We start from the raw sequence: 19,797 nt of genomic DNA on the forward strand, positions 1-19,797 counted from the left end.
CTACTGGACTATAACCTGGATGTTGTGTGACTTCTACGTTATGTCAATAATGCAGATTTAACCATCTCATCTCATTCTTCACACCACAAGAAATAGGAGCAGGTGTGGGCCATTCAGGCTCTCAAGCCTGTTGAACAGGATTGTGGTTGATCCAACATTCCTCATGTCCTCTTTCCTGTGTTTTCCCTACGATCCTTTATTCCCTGACTGATCTGAGATTTATCCCAGCCTTAAAAGGACTCTGGGTAAGGAGTTCCAAAGGCTCAACCCTCAAAGGAAAGAAATTCTGCCTCATATATACACCTCATGTTCGCTTTCTGTTTTTAGTTAAGACCCCAGTTCCGGATTGAACCAAATTATTCACAAACTCAATGTAGAATTTTACATTTTCCCTCGAGGTCCCTTTGATTTAAGATTATTCCATGACACCCCCTTACTCAGTACTGCATCTAAAACAGATCTTGGCCTTGGCTGGTACCTCAAGATGATGTAGAAAAATGCCTTTCGTACTGATTCCACAGACACACCTTTCACACTTTTATTCCAAAATTTGGTCTGCCCATTTTACAGAAAGATTAAGATTACTCTCTTACCCCGACCACGTGCACCTCAAATATCCTGAATTCTAATTGGACTTAAACTCAGCTACTCTCAGTGAACAACTCTCCTCTCATATTCTCTGTCCTTTGCTGTTCCTTAATTCCACCCAAACTGATTCCACATATCGATTTTCAAAGCTGAGAAGTCGAATGTCAACACCCTGTCCTTCATAGTCAGAGGTCTCCCTGACTCCCTCTCCTCCTCCAATTTGCCTACCCGTAATAAAAGCTAAGCATCCTGGACTATTTATTTTATAACTTTTGTCACTTTGCAACCATGTCACTTTAATGGCTATTAGACCAAACCAATTAGTCTGTGCAGTTTACACATCCAGGTTGTTCACTTAACAATTTTGACACTATTCCGGACAAAGCAGCCTGCTTGATTGGCACTGTGAGCACAAACGTTCACTCCCTCCCCACCAAAGTACAGGAGCAGCAGCATGTATCATCTACAAGATGCACTGCAGAAATTCAGCAAGGCTTCTTAAACAGCACTTTCTAAACCCACGACCACTGACATCGTGAAGGACAAAGGCAGCAGATACGTGGGAAGACCACGGCCTGCAAACACCCCTCCAAAACCTTCACCATCCTCACTTGGGGAATGTTTAACTATTCCTTCAGTGTTGCTGGGTCAAAGTGCTGGGACACCCTCCCTCGTGACATTGTGAGTCTACCTACACCAAACGAACTGCAGCGGTTCAAGAAATCAACTCACCACAACTTTCTCATCAGCAACCAGTGAACGGTAATAAATGTTGGCCCAGCCAGCAATGCCAACATTACAAAAATGAATTTTAAACATGCTTTGTGCATTCAAAGATTGAACATAAACTTGGATAGTTTGCTCAGTGACTGAAACTTTTGTTACTCTCTCACTTTCTTCCTGACCCACTCTGCTTACTTACATCCAAAACCCACATCTGCTTGACAGTTCCCTCACAGCTTTTGGATGTATCTACATATGATTTAGGAAGAGTAGGCCATTCAGCCCCTTGAGCCTGTTCTGCTGTTTGATAAAGTCATGGCTAATCTGATTGTGGCTTCAACTCCCCCTTCCCTGCCTGTTTCCTACACACTTGTGTCTCTCCTGTCAGCCAAGAATCTAACTGGGCCTGAAAAATATTTAATGACCTGGCTTCCAACGTTCTCTGGGGAAGAGAATTTCACCACAGCAACCAAGAACGGTCAGAGAAGCCAGCTGATACAAACTGCACACAAAATAAATAACATTCAGGATCTGTTCTGGGTCCATTATCTGTTATCAGCTTGGTTAAGCCCACATCCTCTTATCTGGATGGGGTGGAGAGGATGGGGTTGAGTGGCCAGCTGTGGAAGATCATCAGACAGGGGTTGCCAGTTACCTTGGTTGCTGAATACTCCGAGATGACAGCCAGCGTCCAGAGGACGTGAAAGTGAGCACAGAGCAGCGCTTGGACAATGATCTGAGGAAGAAGAGGGGGAGAGGAAGAGTATTAAGCATATGTAACGTTTTAGATTCAGCCAACTCAACTATTCAAACCTGGAGAAAGTGAATGCAGCCTTTTCTCACTGGGGTTTTAAGAGGAATGCCAGATGTTCTCACTAAAATATACATGAGTCTGAAGGGGCCCGACAAGCTAGATAATGGTACAATGGTTCTCTTAGGTACAGATTTTAGAACAGGCGATCATTGCCTCAGGATAAGGGTCAGCTGTTTAGGGCTGAAGTACGGAATAGTTTCTTCACTAAGGAGACAAAGAATCTTTCGAATTCTTGACTCCAGAAGCTGTTATTAAATAAATAATGGTGATCTGTTATTTCCTTAAATTTCACAATGTGTTATAGTACGGAAATGGGATTGAAGTGGATGGTCAGTTATGTTGCATGGCACAGTGGGACAAAGGGGTTGTACACTCTACAACTGCCCAAAAGTCTCACATTCTCCTCTCAAACCTATTCCCACCCCTGCCAAATGGACATGTGAAGGTATATAGAGTCCAGCAAGGAACTGGAGGAGGAAGTGGCCGCTCATCAGAAAGAGTGAAACTGCCCGAGCAATGTGATGTCTTGTAACATCATTCCTTTCTGAAAGGGCAGCAATCATGCCTTTGCGGTAGAAGTTCAAGGCATCAGGTCCCACACGAGCAATGGTCAGGCTGATATAGTGCGGGGTTGGGGGTCAGCATTCTATCCACGAGCGAGCACCCAGGGAGTATTGCTGTGTTGGAGGGTCTGCATTCTGGGAAGTGCTGGGTCAGTGCAGTGGGAGCACTTGAACTGTTACAGGGCCAGTGCTGATGGAGCACTGCAATGTTTTCAGAGAAAACATCAAGTTTGCTCGGGATCTTAGCCATTAAATAAACATTAAACTAAACAGATTAGAGACAAAACAAAAACTGCAGATGTTGGAACCCAAGGTAGATAAGCAGGAGACTGGAAGATCACAGCAATCCAGGCAGCATCAGGAGGTGGAGTACTCAAACGCTTCAGGACCTGAAGAACGGTTACACCTGAAATGTTGACTACATCACCTCCTGATGCTGCCTGGCTTGCTGTGCTCTTTCAACCTCCTCCTTGTCTACCATGGATTCCAGCATCTTCAGTATACCTGGCAAATATTTCATTGCTGTTCATGGAATCTTGCGGTTTACAAACTGACAAACACATTTTCTGCATGACTAGGAACTACACTTCTAAAGCACTAAATGGCTTTACAACACCTCAGGGCATTACCAGCCTCTTGTTTGGTTTAGTGAAGGCCTTAAACATCCATTTGCCTTGAATAGTCCAGCATCAAGTGCAACCTGTATTTGAATTTATTTGCCCAACTAACAACATCCCCTCTAGCAGGGAAACCAAAAAAAAAATCACTTGTCGAGAAACTTGACCTCAGATTGGTCACAAAGCTCAGCGGCTTCTTCTCCGGACAGTGTAAAGAATCTCCTGCACTGTTAAGACTGGGAGCCAGCTGGCATGCAGGTGCTTTACCTGTTCTGGGACGTCCCCTGTGTCAATCCCTCGTTCCAGGACACGGCAGCAGTTATCGAACAACTCCCATCTGGTAAGGTCATGGGCACTGTAAAGACAGGCACAAGCAGATGAGGAACAGGAGTCCTCACTCAAGCAGTAACAACGTCAGTGCCTGTGACATAATAGAATGTCCCACAACACTTCTATGGTACCTTATGAAACAATGTTAGATTAGATACCCTACAGAGTGGAAACAGGCCTGTCGGCCCATCAATTGATAGAAAGTCACATTCTAAGATCGTGCAGCAGATGTCTAGAAGCTTGGTGGAAGAGGAAAGTTTTAAGGAGCTTTCTGATAGGTTATGGGTAGAGAAGTGGAGTGGTTTAGGAAGGGAATTATAAAGCTGAGGGCTCAGACAGCTGAAGGCACAGCCACCAACAGTGCTGCAGTTAAATTCAGGGACTTACAAGAAGGCAGAATTATATGACCAGAGAAACCTTGGAGGTTGTTGGGTCTGGATGAAGTCACACAGATAGAGCAGGGGTAAGATCACAGAGGGAGGCAGCAGAATTTGAACATTTCAGTTGCTGGACTAGGAACCAGAGTCAGTCAACATGGACAGTATGATGGTGATGGTAGGAAATAGACTGCAAAGTTTGGGATGACCATTTTCGTGCTGTTGGGATTAGGGGGTCAGATATGTCACCAAGGTAGCAAATAGTCTGGCTCAGCCTCAGAGGTGTGCAGGGAGACGGAAGGAGTCAGTAGTTAGGGATCAGAGTTTGGATTGTGGACCAAAGATAATGGCTTCAGGCTTATCAATAGCGTAACAGCAACGTAGCATAAAATTTAGTAACAGTGAGACAGACAGGAGAAGTGGTGATGATGTAGATCTCAGTGTTGCCTGCATACACATAAAAATGAACATTATGTTCTAAGAGGTGGTTAGTAGGGCCACTCCCAGAATATACAATTTATCAAGATAGCTGAATGCGTTAGACAGGCAAAGCAAAATTTTCTTACCACTAGGTGCAGGCTGGGTGGATTGGCTGTGCCAAATTGCCCATAGTGTCCAGAGATGTGTAGGTTAGGTGGATGAGCCACAGGAAATACAGGATTACAGGGAGAGGGTAGGAGGGTAGGTCTGGATGGGATGCCTTTCGAAGGGTGGGTGTGGGCTAAATGGGCCGAATGGTCTACTACCACGCTGTAAGGATTCTCGGATTTGCATTCCCTTTAGTCGCTGTTATGCTGTCCCTTACCTCTGCTGCGAAACTGGATACGAACTACTGGTTCTAAAGTACCTGCCCGTTGTTGGAGTATCAGCTGTGTTTGTCCTTAGTGGGACCACACCTGTCAGTTACTGTGTCATTCCAGGGGAAGCAGTGGTATAGTGATAGCATCACTAGATAAGAAATGCAGAAGTGCAAGCTAATACCCTGAGGGGCATGGGTTCAAATCCTAATGACGTAATTGGTGAAATTTAAATTCATTGAAAATCTGGAATAAAGAGCTGCCAGCTGGCAGTCATGTCACAATTGCAAATTGTTGCAAAAACCCATCTACCCTCCGAACACAGGCCAGACTACGTCTGACTGCAGACCCACAACAATGTGATCAACTCTTAACTGCCCTTTGGGCAATAAAAGCTGGCATTGCCCACACCACACGAATGAATAAAAACAAATTTCTAATGCAAGGGGATCCCCAATTTAAAGATGTAGAACATTCACCATATTTATGAACAGTTTTTTATATTGTCCTGCACTGTGCTCCAACATATGCACAAATGAATTTGCGAATGGGACTCAAGGACAGAACTTCTTCGCAACCCAGAGACTGCCTGTACTTAGAAAACCTTCAATTCTTGGCAGTCGTTGAACACTGTCAAGAATGTGGTGCTGGAAAAGCACAGCAGGTCAGGCAGCATTCAAGGAGCAGGAGAATCGACGTCTCAAGCAAGAGCCCTTCATCAGGAATTTGGCTTTGCCCGAAATGTCAACTCTCCTGCTCCTCGGATGCTGCCTGACCTGCTGTGCTTTGCCAGCACCACACTCTCAACTCTGATCTCCAGCATCTGCAGTCCCCACTTCCTCCTAGTCTTAGAACACTTCCTACTGCTCGATTTCCCAGTGGGTCTGCTTGTTTCCAACTAAACTCAGGTCAGCATCGTCGTATCTGTTAAACTTGTTAAAAACTATATAAGTTGAAAGAACAGCAGATGCTGCAAATCTGAAGAGAAAAACAAACAGGAAACTGTTTGAAAAGTTCAGCAAGTCTGGCAGCATTTGTGTAGAGAAATCAGAGTTGCCGTTTCAGTGACACTTCCTCAGTGTTAGAAAAAGCAATCCTAGTTTCTTATGAAGATCTCCAATTCAAACCTAATCACGTCATGGTCACTACATGCAAGATGGTCTCCTATTGTTACATTAGACATTAGCTCAGGCTTGTTAATCAGTTGTTACAAAGTGGCCATTGTGGAGAAAGTGGCCAGTTGTTTTCCTTGTTGGTTCTATAATTTACTGATGAGATGAGATCAAGAAGATGTGCCCAGAACTGCTGAACTCAGCACCTGCTACCAAGGTAGAGTTATGTTCAGGATTCTGTGCAAACCCCTAAACAGAAGCAGAAATTGCAAAACCTCTCATTAACAAGCAAATGCCAGCAGTGGGGGCTGGTGGCATTGTGGTAGCATCACCGCACTAGTAATCCAGAGTCCCATATCAATGGTCTGGGGAACAGAGGGTTAAAGGAGCAAGTGAGGCCTGCAGGTGCTGGAGAGTCAGAGTTGATAAAACATGGCTCTGGAAAAAGCACAGCAGGTCAGGTAGCACCCAGGAAGCAAGAGAGTCAAAGTTTCAGGCCAAAAGAAGGGTTAGGCCCGAAACATCAACTATCCTGCTCCTTGGATGCTGCCTGACCTGCTGTGCTTTTTCCAAAGCCACGCTTTATCAATGGGGGGGGCGAGTTAAAAAGATCTTGAAATGAATCACTTGGTCTCAGTAACAGCCACTATGAAGCAGTCATCGATTATCAAAAAACTCCTGTCTGGCTTACTCCCTGTCTCTCAGGGATGGAAACGTGCCATACCTACTCTATCTGACTTATCCAGTTAAATGCAGGGTCCAGACAGCTGTAATGTTGTCTGCTTATACTTGGGATGGGGGGGTCCAGGCTGATCACACCCAGACAGAAGTTCAATGCAAGCTGGGTACACCCTAGGGGCGCAAGATCCAGGGTGTTTTTTTTGGGGGAGGGGTGCTCCCACTGGGGCTGCGACCACGTTTCTCCTAGAGATTAGTGTTGCCTCAAACTCAATGTCTCACTTACTTGTAAAGGGCTGTGATTCTCTTCAGTGATGTTGCTACTGTGTACAGGTTATCCTCATCTGTCTCTCCAACCTGAAATCATAGAGGCAAACATCAGTCACTCTTCAGTGTTCCCCAGAGCTCCCCTACCCCAATATCTGTCGCCCCCCACTGTCTCCTCCATCACTCACTGCTCCCCATTCTCAATGTGCTGATCCCACTGTCAGTGCTCATCACCCCTACATCTGCTACCCCTTCAATGGGAAGAATGTGTCCCCTTCCCCCATTACCCTTTCATAGAAACAGAAAATAGGCACACGAGTAGGCCATTTGGTTCTTTGAGCCTGCACCACCATTCATTATGATCATGCAATTTCAGTATCCCGCCCCGCTCTCTCTCCATACCCCTTGATTCCTTTAGCTGCAAAGGCTGCGTCCAGTTCCCTCTTGAATATATCTCACAAACTGGCCCCGACAGTGTGGTAGAGAACACCACAGCGGAGACTGAGGGGAGACCTGATAGATGTCAATCAAATTACGAGAAGCTTAGGTAGGGTTGACGGTCAAAATCTTTATCCAGCCCAGAGTTGAAATGTCTAAATCTAAAGGGCATGCATTTAAGGTGAGAGAGGGAAAAGTTCAAAAGGAAGTGTGAGGGGGGAGGTTTTTTATACACAGGGAGTGGTGGGAGTCTGGAACACGTCGCCAGGGGTGGTGGTGGAGGTAGATATGATAGGGGCTTTTATGGGAATTTTCGATAAACATATGAATATGTAAGGGATGGAGGGATATGGGCCAAGGGGAGGCAGAAGGTATTAGTTTAATTTGGTGTCATGTTCAGCACAACATCATGAATCAAAGATCCAGCCCTGTGCTGTACTGTTCTATGTTTTCTGAGTGAAGAAATTCTTCGTCATCTCAGTCCTGAATGGCTTACCTCTTATTCTTAGACTGTGAGCCCTAGTTCTGGATTTCCCCAACATCAGGAACCATCTTCCTGCATCTTGCCTGTCCAGGATTTCATGTGTGTCTATGAGATTCCCCCTCTTAAGACACAATGCAAAGGAGGGGGGGGTTTAGGGATGGAAATCCAGCTGCTGAAGGTACAGCCCCTGATTAAATTTGGGGACAGTAAAGAGATCAGAGGTAGAATAAAGGCTAGAGGAGATTACAGAGTGTGGGTGGGATTTGAAAGCAAGGAGGAGGAGTCTAAAACTGACTTTGGTCGCACCCGGGGATCGGTGAAGCTTGTGGTTTAGACTGACCTCATGCAACAGCTCCTCCACAGAGTGAGTGAATATCTCGACCAGCGTGTCAACGATCTGACTGCGAGCAATGTCAACACGATTCCGGATGGTGTACTCCTCGTTGCACAGGGTGTAGTACGCCCGGCTACACGCCTCCAGCACGTCCATCTCCGTGTGCTTCTCGACAATCTCCCGGATCTGCTTGAGCAGAAGGTCCAAATACTGGAAAGATGAGGGAGATGGTTAGCATGGACAGAGGTTAATGGTGCAGAGGTGGACAGGAGTGGAGAAGTGAAGAAGCAAGCCTGGCCAGACAGCATTCTATGTTCACACCCAATCTTACCTTCTCCAGCCGCCTGCTGCAGTAAACGTCCAAATCGAAGAAACCAGGAATCAGCAGCAGATTTGCGACTTTCTCGGCATCTGCAGAGTACTGAAACAAAAACACATACTGCACATCGGTAAAAGCCCCTCTCTTAAAATCAGCTATTTCAACAATGACACTTGCACCCTCTGGCCACCTCAGTAGGGAAGTCTATTCTGCACCCCTCCCTTCAATAAATGCCATCCCTACCCGTCTTTGTATCCAGCTTTGGACCTAATTCAAAGTTGTGGGATGACCCACCCCTCATCTTATGATAGCTGGGGACTGCATGATGCTATGCTCCTCCCTTCACTTTGGCCAGGACTGTGCAATGATGCCACCCCCCCCCCCCCCGCCCCTTCCCCTTACCTTGGCCAAGAGTGATAATCAGTGAAGTATGGAAACAGGCTACTTGGCCCATCGAGACCACAACGACCCTCTGAAGATCATCCCACCCAGACCCACCCTCTACACTATCCCGTAACCTACATTCCCCATGGCTAATCCATCCCAACCGACATACGCCTGGGCACTATGGGACAATTTAGCACAGCCAATCCAACCTAATCTGCACACTTTTGGACTGTTGGAGGAAACAGGAGCAACCAGAAGAAACCAACGTAGAGACTGGGAGAATGTGCAAACTCCACACAGACATTCGCCCAGAGGGCGGAATCGATCCTGGGTCCCTGGCGCTGCGGCAGCAGCGCTAACCAAGCCGCCCAAGTTGTGCAATGATACCCCCTCTGCCCTTACCTTGGCCAGGAGCTGTGGAATGATGACAATTAAATGCTCAGACAGTTTAACCCGATCGTCCATCTGTTGCTTCTTCTCTTTGACAGTCAGGAACTGTTATGAGACAAGACAACTATCAGACCTGAGAATCCAGAGTTTCCGGACCAATATCCTGACACCTCAACCCATTGGGTCACCTAATTGACAGCACACCGTTCCTCCATCCCCTGGGTACTGTTCCCTCAGGGTCATTGTATACACATCACTCTGATCCTTCTGCATCTTCCCTTCCCCAATGAGGATACCAGCTCCAGTATAATGCTGAGGATACCAGCTCCAGTATAATGCTGAGGATACCAGCTCCAGTATAATGCTGAGGATACCAGCTCCAGTATAATGCTGAGGATACCAGCTCCAGTATAATGCTGTCCTCTGTTGGTTCTCTTAACTTTCCCAGAGCTCCAACTCAGCAACCATATCCAAAATCAGTCAGGTAAGATGCAGACCTGGACAATATCCATATTTGGGCTGAAAAGTGGTAACATTCAGATTACGCAGAAGCCTTCTCCAACAAGAGAGGATGTAATGATCACCCCTTGGCACCGGGCACACACACACACAAAAAAGGGGGTCCACAACTGCAAACTCGCCTTCCTCTGCTAGACTCCAAGGAGCAAGTCAGGAGTGTGACGGTATTACGCCAACCCCCACCACAAACCTGGATGGGTGCAGCCACAGCAACACTCATGAAGCTCAACACCATCCAGAATAAAGCAGCGCACTAAATTGACACCACATTCACAAATATCCATCACAGACGCTCAGCAGCAAGCAATGTGTACCATCTACCATGCACACACTGCAGAATGTTCCAAACCTTCAACTAGCACCATCGAGAACCCAGGGTAGCAGATACATAGAAACACCACCTCTTGCAGATTCCTCTCTGAGCCACTCTCCATCCTGACTTGGAAATACAACAATGCTCCATCACTATCGCTGGCTCAAAACTTGAAACTCCCTTATTGACGGCGTCGCGGCTCTCCCGACACCAAATGCATTACAGCAGTTCAAGGGGCAACTCATCACCACCTTCAGAAGGGCAGTAGGGACGGACAATTAATGAATAAAACAAATAACAATACTGAGTCCAAACTACCCTCCTCCCCCTCCCAGGCTTTTAGAGGACACCTTACCTGAGAACGTAACCTACCTTTTTGCCAGATTGTCGGCCAATCGGTGGGTGGCCCTCCACTGCTTGCCGCATCGAGCACACCATCAGTTCAATCAAAGCACTCTCCTCCTGATCAGTAAGTCCTATAACACAGGGGAAGTACCATCATAGATGCAAGATCCAGCTCCCAAGCACACAACACAATAGCAGATACACATGAATACATAGCTCAGCAGGCCAAGTGGGGGCACAGCACAGCCCCATCCTAACCCAGCGCAGCCCCAGCGTGGTTCCACTCATTCTCACCCCAACATTGCAGCGTGGCTCCACATACCCCACAGAAACCTAGTATGGAACACAGCAGGTCAGGCAGTATCTGAGGAGCAGCAGAGTCAATGCTTTGGGCATAGGTCCTTCATCAGGAGTGTGGAGGGGGAAGGGGGCTGAGAGATAATTAGGAGGGCGGGGTCAAGGTAGCTGGGAGGATGACAGGCGCATGCAGGTGGGAGGTGATTGTGAAAGGTCGATGGGAAGGAAGATGGACAGGTGGGACAGGTCAAAAGGGCAGTGCCAAGTTGGAGGGTGGGATCTAGGATAAGGTGAGGGTGGGGGCAAGGGAAAATTTGGAAACTAGTGAACTCGATCTTGATGTCGTGTGGTTGAAGGGACCCAAGGTGGAAGATGAGGCGTTGTTCCTTCAGCCGGCTGGTGGCTTCGATCTGGTGATGGAGGCGACCCAGGATTTGTATGCCTTTGGGAGAGTGGGAGTGGTGTTTGTGAAGGGCTTATGCCCAAAATGACAACTCCCCTGTTCACTGGATGCTGCGTGACCTGCTGTGCTTTTCCAGCATCACAATTTTCAAGTCTGACTCTCCAACTTCTTCTAGAAACATAGTATAGCCATCCGCCCATACACAGAACCAATAACCAGGAACTTACCCTCCTCACCGTCCCCGATCTCCTCCAGGAGCAACTCCGTCATCCCTTCCCAGTCCTTCAGGACTGAGCCAGCGTGGTCCCACAGACTGTCTACTAGGTATGCACAGTGCTCATGGAGCTGAGGAGGGAGACAGGTAAAGAAACGTTCATCAGCTTTCAGAGCAGGAAGAAAGGTATTCTGGTCGCCAGTTCGCAGTAATGTTGAGCAACATCTTGTTGCTTGATGCGATTCCATGGCTGTGCAACACGATGCTGAGCAATCCTGACAAATTGCTACATCAATAACTTAGTCGGTCAAGCTAATAACGTAGCTCATTTGTGCTCACTAGGTACGGCCCATTCTCTGCAAGTTAAAGGAATATATTCAAATCTGTGCTTGTTTTGAATTATCCAGGAGCTCGGGGAGACTATAGTTCCCTTCTGGGCTCCCAAGGGTCAGCTTGTTAACCAATAAGCACCCATGACCCCCTGACCCAAAACCACGCAGGCCTCCAAGAGCTCCCGATCCTGGGATACCTGTACCCCTCCCAGGGCCTCACAGATCACCACATCACCACACCTTGGTAGGATTATCATGTCAGCAAGCAGAAAGGTGACCACGAGTGTTAGACCTTCCCGTCAGCAATACTGCACTGTACCTCACTCTCCAGGAAAAAGGTGAGCACCAATTTAATGAATTCGCCATTGACACTGCGCCTTCCATGGTCTTTGGCCACAGCCTCCTCACGTTCTGCGTCATAATGCCTCCGCAGCCTGAAGGAAGAGAGACCAGCAGCCGATTACAGCTCAGACATACAACTGGGGTGAGCACAGCTAAAGACAACTCGCATCCATCGGCGTGTCTGCCATTATCTGGAGACAGAATGTGCCAAACATCACAAAAATACTCGCTTCGCCTTCACCATTCCCGGTGCAGTGGGTGTCCTGATCGTGCTTTCCACACGGTCACACTACTGACCAGCTTTATACCCAATGTACAATAGCTTTGAGGAAGGGTCACCGGACCCGAAAAGATTAACTTTGATATCTATCCATGGATGCTGCCAGACCTGCTGAGCTTTTCCAGCAATTTCTGTTTTTGTTTACAATGTGATCACTGGACAGAAATCTCAGGAGTGGAAGCCTCTGTTGCATAACATCATGTGAAATAGAAACAGGAGTAGGGCTTTTGACCCATCGAGCCTGCTCCATCACTCAGATACGGCTGAGCCAACTATGACTGGAGCTCTGCATTTCTGTCGGTATTCCAAAAGTCAAAAATCTGTATAACTAGGCCTCGAATACATTAGCTTCCTTGTCCCCGTTACTCTTGGGTGGGGTATGAAAGACTAGTAACAAAATCTGACTTAAACCATTTTGCTTGAAACTCTGCCTGAGTTGGAGATCATCCCCCCACGAGGGAAGATACTCTCTCAGCATGTACCTTGTCCAGCCCCTTCAGAATCACGTGTTTTAGCATGACTAACACTCATTTTTCAAAATCTAATTTCAGATATTAAACTTGAGTAAAAGGTCACCGACAATGTGCCCAAGTATTAAAAACAGTGAGATGACAAAGAACCGGAACCTGACTTACTTCACGTGGACAAATTGTCCAGCAGCAGCTGCAGTGGGTCGGTGAGAGGCGTACACCAGCGGGTAAACACACTCACACTCCTCATTGGTCAGCACATCTTCAGTATTCCTACAGGGGCCACAAGAAAGAATGAGCAGCATTTAAATGACATCTTAAACAGGATGTCCCAAGTCACCCTTTTCCCACCCATTATTTTCTTTCTGAAGCGGTATCACTGCTGTAGTGTAGAAACGGAGACAGCCACACTTACAAGGTTGCAAACTTCCAGGCATAGAAATTAGATCACAGACAGATGATCCATGACTAGTGCTATTGATTGAAGGGACTGAATGTTGTTCAGGACACCTGGGACAGCAACTCTGCCCTTCTTTGTAATAGACAATAGGTGCAGGAGTAGGCCATTTGGCTCATCGAGCTAGCACCATCATTCATTATGATCATGGCTGATCATCCACAATCAGTATCCTGTTCCTGCCTTATCCCCATAACCCTTGATTCCGCTATCTTAAAGTGGGATTTTTTTATCCAAGTGAAAGGCTAGGTCTTGGAGATGTCTATCGGACTCTGCATTGGGTAAGGTCACAGGCTCAAGTTTCTCGAGTGGATCGTGAACCTGCAACATCTTGATGGAACAAAGCATCAGGAAGCTGAGAGGACCAAGTGAGAAACCAAATCCCAGAACAACGGCCCACTGCAAGGATTGAGAATTCGGATGCACTCAAAGGCTCCCTCGACAACACCTTCTAAACCCAAGGACCTCTACCACCGAGAAGGAGAAAGGCTGCAAGTGTACGGAAACACCACCAAGTTCCCTCGCAAACTGCTCGCCAATCTGATTTGGAACTACATCACCGTTCTTTCACTGTGACTGAGTCAATATCCTGGAACTCCCTCCCTAACTGCAAAATGGAAATATCCTCACCATTTCACCCATGGGTAAGCAGAGGGAACACAGGACATAAAAGCTGGTTGAGCAGGGGCACCCATATCCAACAAATCAATGGTGGATATATTTTTAAAAAAACTTACTGCAAAATGAGAGTCAATAGCCTGACTGCTTCCACTGCGACATCATAATCCACATCCAGGACCATTGACACCATCCTGTCCTATACAGACATCAGAAGTACAAGGAGTCAATACAACCACAGAGCAGCATCTGTTACAGTCAGAGTAGGACAGTGCTGGACGCCCTGCCAGAGGGCAAGCAGAGCCAGAATGCAATCCAGTACTAGCCACACTATTCACTGGCAAAGGGCTTTTGCCCATTGCTCAAAGCTCTCAACTTGCACAACCAATTAAGGAAGACATTTACCTTGAATCGGTTGGTGAACAGATCCAGTTTCTGAGTGATTTCTTTGCTTTCGTATAGATTCTGGAGGGACTTCAAACATCTCAGCCTCACCTCCCGTTGCTGAAAAAGACACATCAACAGTCATGACCAATCGGGAGGGAAGGGTGCAGGAAGGCTCTATCTTTCAGCTAACTCAGTCCAAGCAGATGCCACCCTCCTCCCCACCACCCCAAACACCTGGAAAAGTGCATGGCTCCAGACGGAAAAGCAGGAACAATTTTCACAAAAGGGAAACGTGTGTGACATACCTGAACCTGAGCTGGAGAACTGCTACCAACCCAACCCAGGAAGTCAAGCCTCTCTGGTGTTACCCATCTCTCAGATGCCTGATCCCATGTTTTCTCTATCCTGCCTCAGTATGTGAACAGCACCCTCCCATCACACTTATCAGAGTATAGCCTGAGCACAGCTTAGTACAAGGTTGTCACCACCTCCTCTACATTCGAGCCACAGATCTTGATGATATATCGGTCACGTTGATTGTTGGCCTGTACTGGCAAAATGGAATTATAAATACTATCACAGATGACTGTAACATTCAGTAACAGTAACTGATCCTCAAGGTTCAAGGAGCTGAATGGCCAAATCCTATACATGCTCTGATGTGGAGGTGCTGGTGTTGGACTGGGGTGGACAAAGTTAAAAATCACACAACACCAGGTTATAGTCCCACAGGTTTATTTGGAAGTCCAAGGTTTGGGAGCGCTGCTCCTTCATCAGGTAGCTAGTGGGACAGGATCATAGGGCACAGAATTTATAGTAAATTATCAAACGGTCATACAACTGATATGTATTGAGCAAACCTGGATTGCTATCAAACCTTTAATCACTTAGAATGGGGATGCAGGTTTTGATTGATTAATATGTAAACCCCAGAACTTCTTTCAGCCATATTCTCGAGATAACTTGAGGTTTTATTAAAATAAAAGTGACATCTCAACACAGAGTGCATTAAAGGCATGAGGCTGGAGGTGGTCTGTATACCAACTTGGAATTTATATATTAATCAATTGAAACCTGCATCCCCATTCTAACTGATTAAAGACTTGACAGCAATCCAGGTTTGCTCAATACATTGTATCAGTTGTATGACACTTTGATCTTTTGACTATAAATTCTGTGCCCTATGATCCTGCCCCACAAGTTACCTGATGAAGCAGCAGTGCTCCCAAAGCTTGGACTTCCAAATAAACCTGTTGGATTAAAAACCGGTGTTGTGTGATTTTTAACTACATAGACTCAAAGTTACACACTGCGTCTGCAAAAACACTTGGGTCTCCACACGTTCAACCTTCATGATTTGAGCATCATTATAGGAATGCAGTGCACTGCACTTGTCTCCTTCAATAATCCTCTGATCACTTGCACTGATCCCTTCACTCACTCTAATTCCACATCGATCCTTCACTATTCTGCCATGCTTTACTTTAAAACAGTGAATGTCGAGACAGGCCGCAATTGAGATATATAAAATTATGCTTGGGTAACACAGTGGCTCAATGGTTAGCGCTGCTGCCTCACAGCACCAGGATCTCAGGATCGATCCCAGCCTAGAGCGACTGCCTGTGTGGAATTTGCACATTCTCCCAGTGTCTGCGTGGATTTTCTTCGGGTGCTCCGGTTTCCTAGCACAATCCAAAGAATTCCAGGTTAGGTCAATTGGCTGTGCTAAATTGCCCATAGGGTTCAGGGACTTGTATGTTAGGTGCACTAGTCTGGGGTAAACATAGAGTAATAGGGTAAGGGAATCGGTCTGGATGGGATACCCTTCAGAGGGTTGGTGTGGTCTGTTTCCACACTGCAGGGATTCTATGAATGGACAGGGTGGATAGAAAGCAACTGTTCCCCCTTAGCGGATGGGGTCAATAATAATAATAATAATAATAATAATAATAATAAACAATTTGAAGGTGAAAATCAGAAGGCCTACAGAGATTTGAAGATTTTTGTCCACCCAGAGGATGGTGGGAATCTGGAATGCACTGCCTGGGAGGGTAGCTGAAGTGGGAAATCTGGCAACGTTTTAGAAAAAAATACTTGACCTTCAAGGCTATCGATCATGTCCTGGGAACCACAGGCTCAATTTAGAGCAGTTATTTTGCTGGTGTCATCCACCATCTAGAAGGACAAGGGCAGCAGATACATGGGGGCACCGGCACCTGCGAGTTCCGTTCCAAGCCACACACCAAGCAGATTTAGTAATATGCCGGCCATTCCGTCACTGGGTCAAAATCCAGGAACTCCCTCCCTGACAGCAATATGCCCCCCTCCAGCACACAGACTACAATAATTGATGAAGAGTAGGTCGCCCCCGTCTTATCCAGGGCAATTAAGGGTGGACAACAAATACTGGTATCCTGATAACCGTTCACCCCTTCATTTATCAAAACCTGTCTTTGAAAGATTCAAAACCCTCTTCCACTGCCTTTCAGAGATGGAAGATCCATGACCCTCAGAGAAAAGGATTTCTCGTTATCTTTGCCTTAAATGGGTGATAGCCTTATTTGTAAAGAGTGATACCCTAGTCCTAGAGACTCCCACAAAAGGAAACGTCCTTTCCACCTCCACCCTGTTGAGTTTCCTCAGAATCCTTTATGTTTCAACTATGCCCACTTTCCTTCCTGAATCCCATGTACCCATGCTTCCCGAAACTTTCTGAACGCCCATTAACGATCATTCTGACCCCTTAAACCTGCCACTGAAGAATGAGTCTGTGCCACATACAGTCTCCCTGTGAATGCCGATATGGTGTCAGTACCTTGTCGTGCAACATCCAGCCAACGTACTTCAGATAGCTGTCGTTGAGAAACGAGTCGCTATAACGCTTCATCCACACACCAATCTCCTCCATACAGATAGCGCGGATCTCCGCGATCAAATCCCTGCACAGTGAACAAAAAAAAAATCAGACTCACCACAACAGACTATAACACTGTATAAAACACCACAGCAATATGCACGCGCAATTGGTGCCCTCTAAAACACAGGGACACACTGGCGAATTATCCCGACAGAGGGGCATGCAATGGCGACAGTGACCCCGACAGAGAGAGAAACATTGGGGACAACTATCTCAGCATGACCACCAAGACATCACACAAGTGTCCATTTCTGCAACAGAGCAGTTCCAACCTACCGATATCGGTGGACAAACACACCCTTGAAGATTGCATTCATCATGTTCTCAATCTCTTCCTGATTCTGTTGGAGCTGCAATGGAACAGAAGTGTTAACAATGAAACGTTGCACTTTGCAGAACATCAGCTAATGCACATGAAGCATATGGTTAGCCCGCGTTACTCTGAGACCACATGCCAGCTCTTCAGTTGGTCAATAATGATGGCTAAACAATCTCACTTGGTCAGCCAGGGAATATTGCTGTGAGTGCCAGAGGGGGACACAGTGACCCACAGCATTTGACACCAGTCCAATATACACATGTATTTTCATGTCTACTTGCACCTCCTCACCTCCTTGCGTTTCTGCAGCAACATTTCCAGACGGTCATTGGCCCGTTTCCCTGCAGCTTTGTTCCGCTCAGTGTCGTACTGACGCTGGATGTTTTCCTGATGGCCATTCAGATTCAAAGCCACATCCACCAGTGCAGTCATTAGCTTCATTGCTGCAGTTATAAAAACCAGACATGAAACAGAGCGGAGCACTCTGCACATGGAGAAATCCAGATGCCTGACCCCCAACCCGAGAGACTGCTCTTACACCAGAATCCTGCTCAGGGAGACCCAGGTGTCGGACACCCTTCCCCCATAGAGACAACCAAGACACTGGCCACTCCTTCAGAGTAACCCAGGCGCTAGAACTGCTCCCTTCACCCCCACCCGGAGACACAGACATCTACCCACGTTTCACCAGAAAGACCCGGACACTGGACCCTTCCCTCAGAAGACCCTGACACTGTCCCCAGTCCTCTCCCCACTGCTCTCCTCGACACACAAAGACAGGATCTCTCTCCCAGGGAGACGCAGACACGGACACCCCCATTCCCTTCAGAGGTCGCCTCCTTTAGCAGGAACCAGGCACTAGCCCCTTCTTCCCTGAACAGTCATGGGCCTCCCCCTCCCAGAGAAGGACTCTGTACAACAGACCCCTCTCCCATAGAGCCCCATACACTGCAGCCCACTCCAGAACCTTAAGATGGGATTCAGCAGCTCAGCTAAGATTACGGACAGACAGTTGCAGTGTTATATTCTCACCAGCCAATGTGCTGGTGTGTCGGAACGCTCGGACCTGAGAATCAGACAATCCTGTCAGCAAGGAGATCAGTACGTCCACCATATATTCATCGTAGATGACATTGTACTGACACTGACGCACCAACACGGTAATGAATTCACAGAAATTCTGACGGAATTTCTTCCACATGGGACCTGCCATCGATAGAGGGTAATCACCGCTGTCCTGAAATAGACAGGGAGGGAATCACATTTTACTTCCTGGTGTACAGCATTGACACAAAAAGCTGCACTTGCTCACTGCAGGTCCACACACAAGTGCACACCCACACACACGACCGAGCGTACGTACGTACGTATATATATATCACACACACAGTGCAGAGAGTCAAAGACAAGGCATATCAAAGAACAAAGACATGGAAACATAAACAAGCGCATGCACACAGCAACTAGCACACTTGCGCACACACTCAAGCAGAGACAGAGATACTGAGGCACACACAGACGTATGAGCACGCACGCACTCCCACCACTATCTATACACAGCTTACTGCCACTCTGCTGGAGAAACTATGATTAAAATGACCATATGGGTTATACACAGATAATGGGCGACTGACTGAATCAATTACTTACTGAGTTGCAACTCGTCAAACGCCCATTCCCCACTGTAACCTCAGAACCGGCGGGATCGGGCTCCCAATCGTGCAGGTCGTAAGGGCCTGTCCCTGCTTGGCGCCAAATGTCACCCCATTAGGAGATCTCTACCCCCACCCACCCAAAGTAGCAAACAGGACCAGTTAGAGGCTCCAAACAGTCATTGAGCACAGAGCATTCTCAGATCCACACCCGAGTCCAAGTGGGGCACTCAGCTTTTCCAGTGAACATGAGAGCAAGGGGAGGCCATTCAGCCCCTCCAACCTTTTCTGCAATTCAGCCAGATCACAGGTGATCCTACCACAATTCCATGGCTCCATAGAACTTCATATTCACAGCTAGCAAAACTAACCATTGATCTCAACCCTTTTACCCAAGTCATGAACAGAAACGATAAACCATTGGAGGGTTCCGTTCAGATCCTCAGAGTGTAAGCAGAGCTACCAGAATTACCTCATCAAATTCCTCAGTCATTTTCCGGATGATCTCGGCATTTTGCAGCTTGTGGAACATCTGTGAGGTAATAATCCCTAGAACAAACATGAAAAAAACACATCGATGTGAGCTGAATCGATTTAAATGATGGCCCTCAGTGACACTTGCTGTACCTGACAGAAACAGGAGGCCACTCAGCCCTGGAGTCTATTCTGCACAATCGTTTAGTCCCACAAGACCAACCGCTTAAATCTTAAATT

At 46.9% G+C, this 19,797-nt stretch overlaps 1 protein-coding gene across 1 annotated transcript in view; it reads right to left on the bottom strand.

Moving 5' to 3' along the window:
- The window catches only part of LOC140492588 (cohesin subunit SA-2-like), a 55,720-nt gene that overhangs the window by 16,248 nt on the left and 19,675 nt on the right, over window positions 1-19,797 (bottom strand). The window contains exons 9-25 of the mRNA XM_072591574.1: window positions 19,556-19,632; window positions 18,464-18,668; window positions 17,723-17,874; window positions 17,389-17,462; window positions 17,011-17,134; window positions 14,214-14,312; window positions 13,928-14,007; window positions 12,899-13,006; window positions 11,961-12,075; window positions 11,323-11,440; window positions 10,423-10,526; window positions 9,231-9,323; window positions 8,454-8,543; window positions 8,129-8,332; window positions 6,886-6,956; window positions 3,573-3,660; window positions 1,967-2,047 (exon numbers count right to left, since the gene is read on the bottom strand). Coding sequence (XP_072447675.1) covers window positions 1,967-2,047; window positions 3,573-3,660; window positions 6,886-6,956; window positions 8,129-8,332; window positions 8,454-8,543; window positions 9,231-9,323; window positions 10,423-10,526; window positions 11,323-11,440; window positions 11,961-12,075; window positions 12,899-13,006; window positions 13,928-14,007; window positions 14,214-14,312; window positions 17,011-17,134; window positions 17,389-17,462; window positions 17,723-17,874; window positions 18,464-18,668; window positions 19,556-19,632 — 1,883 coding nt within the window. The remainder of the gene's footprint in view (window positions 1-1,966; window positions 2,048-3,572; window positions 3,661-6,885; window positions 6,957-8,128; window positions 8,333-8,453; window positions 8,544-9,230; window positions 9,324-10,422; window positions 10,527-11,322; window positions 11,441-11,960; window positions 12,076-12,898; window positions 13,007-13,927; window positions 14,008-14,213; window positions 14,313-17,010; window positions 17,135-17,388; window positions 17,463-17,722; window positions 17,875-18,463; window positions 18,669-19,555; window positions 19,633-19,797) is intronic.

The sequence above is a fragment of the Chiloscyllium punctatum genome, chromosome 21 (assembly GCF_047496795.1).
Source record: "Chiloscyllium punctatum isolate Juve2018m chromosome 21, sChiPun1.3, whole genome shotgun sequence".
NCBI classification, from domain to species: Eukaryota; Metazoa; Chordata; class Chondrichthyes; order Orectolobiformes; family Hemiscylliidae; genus Chiloscyllium; species Chiloscyllium punctatum.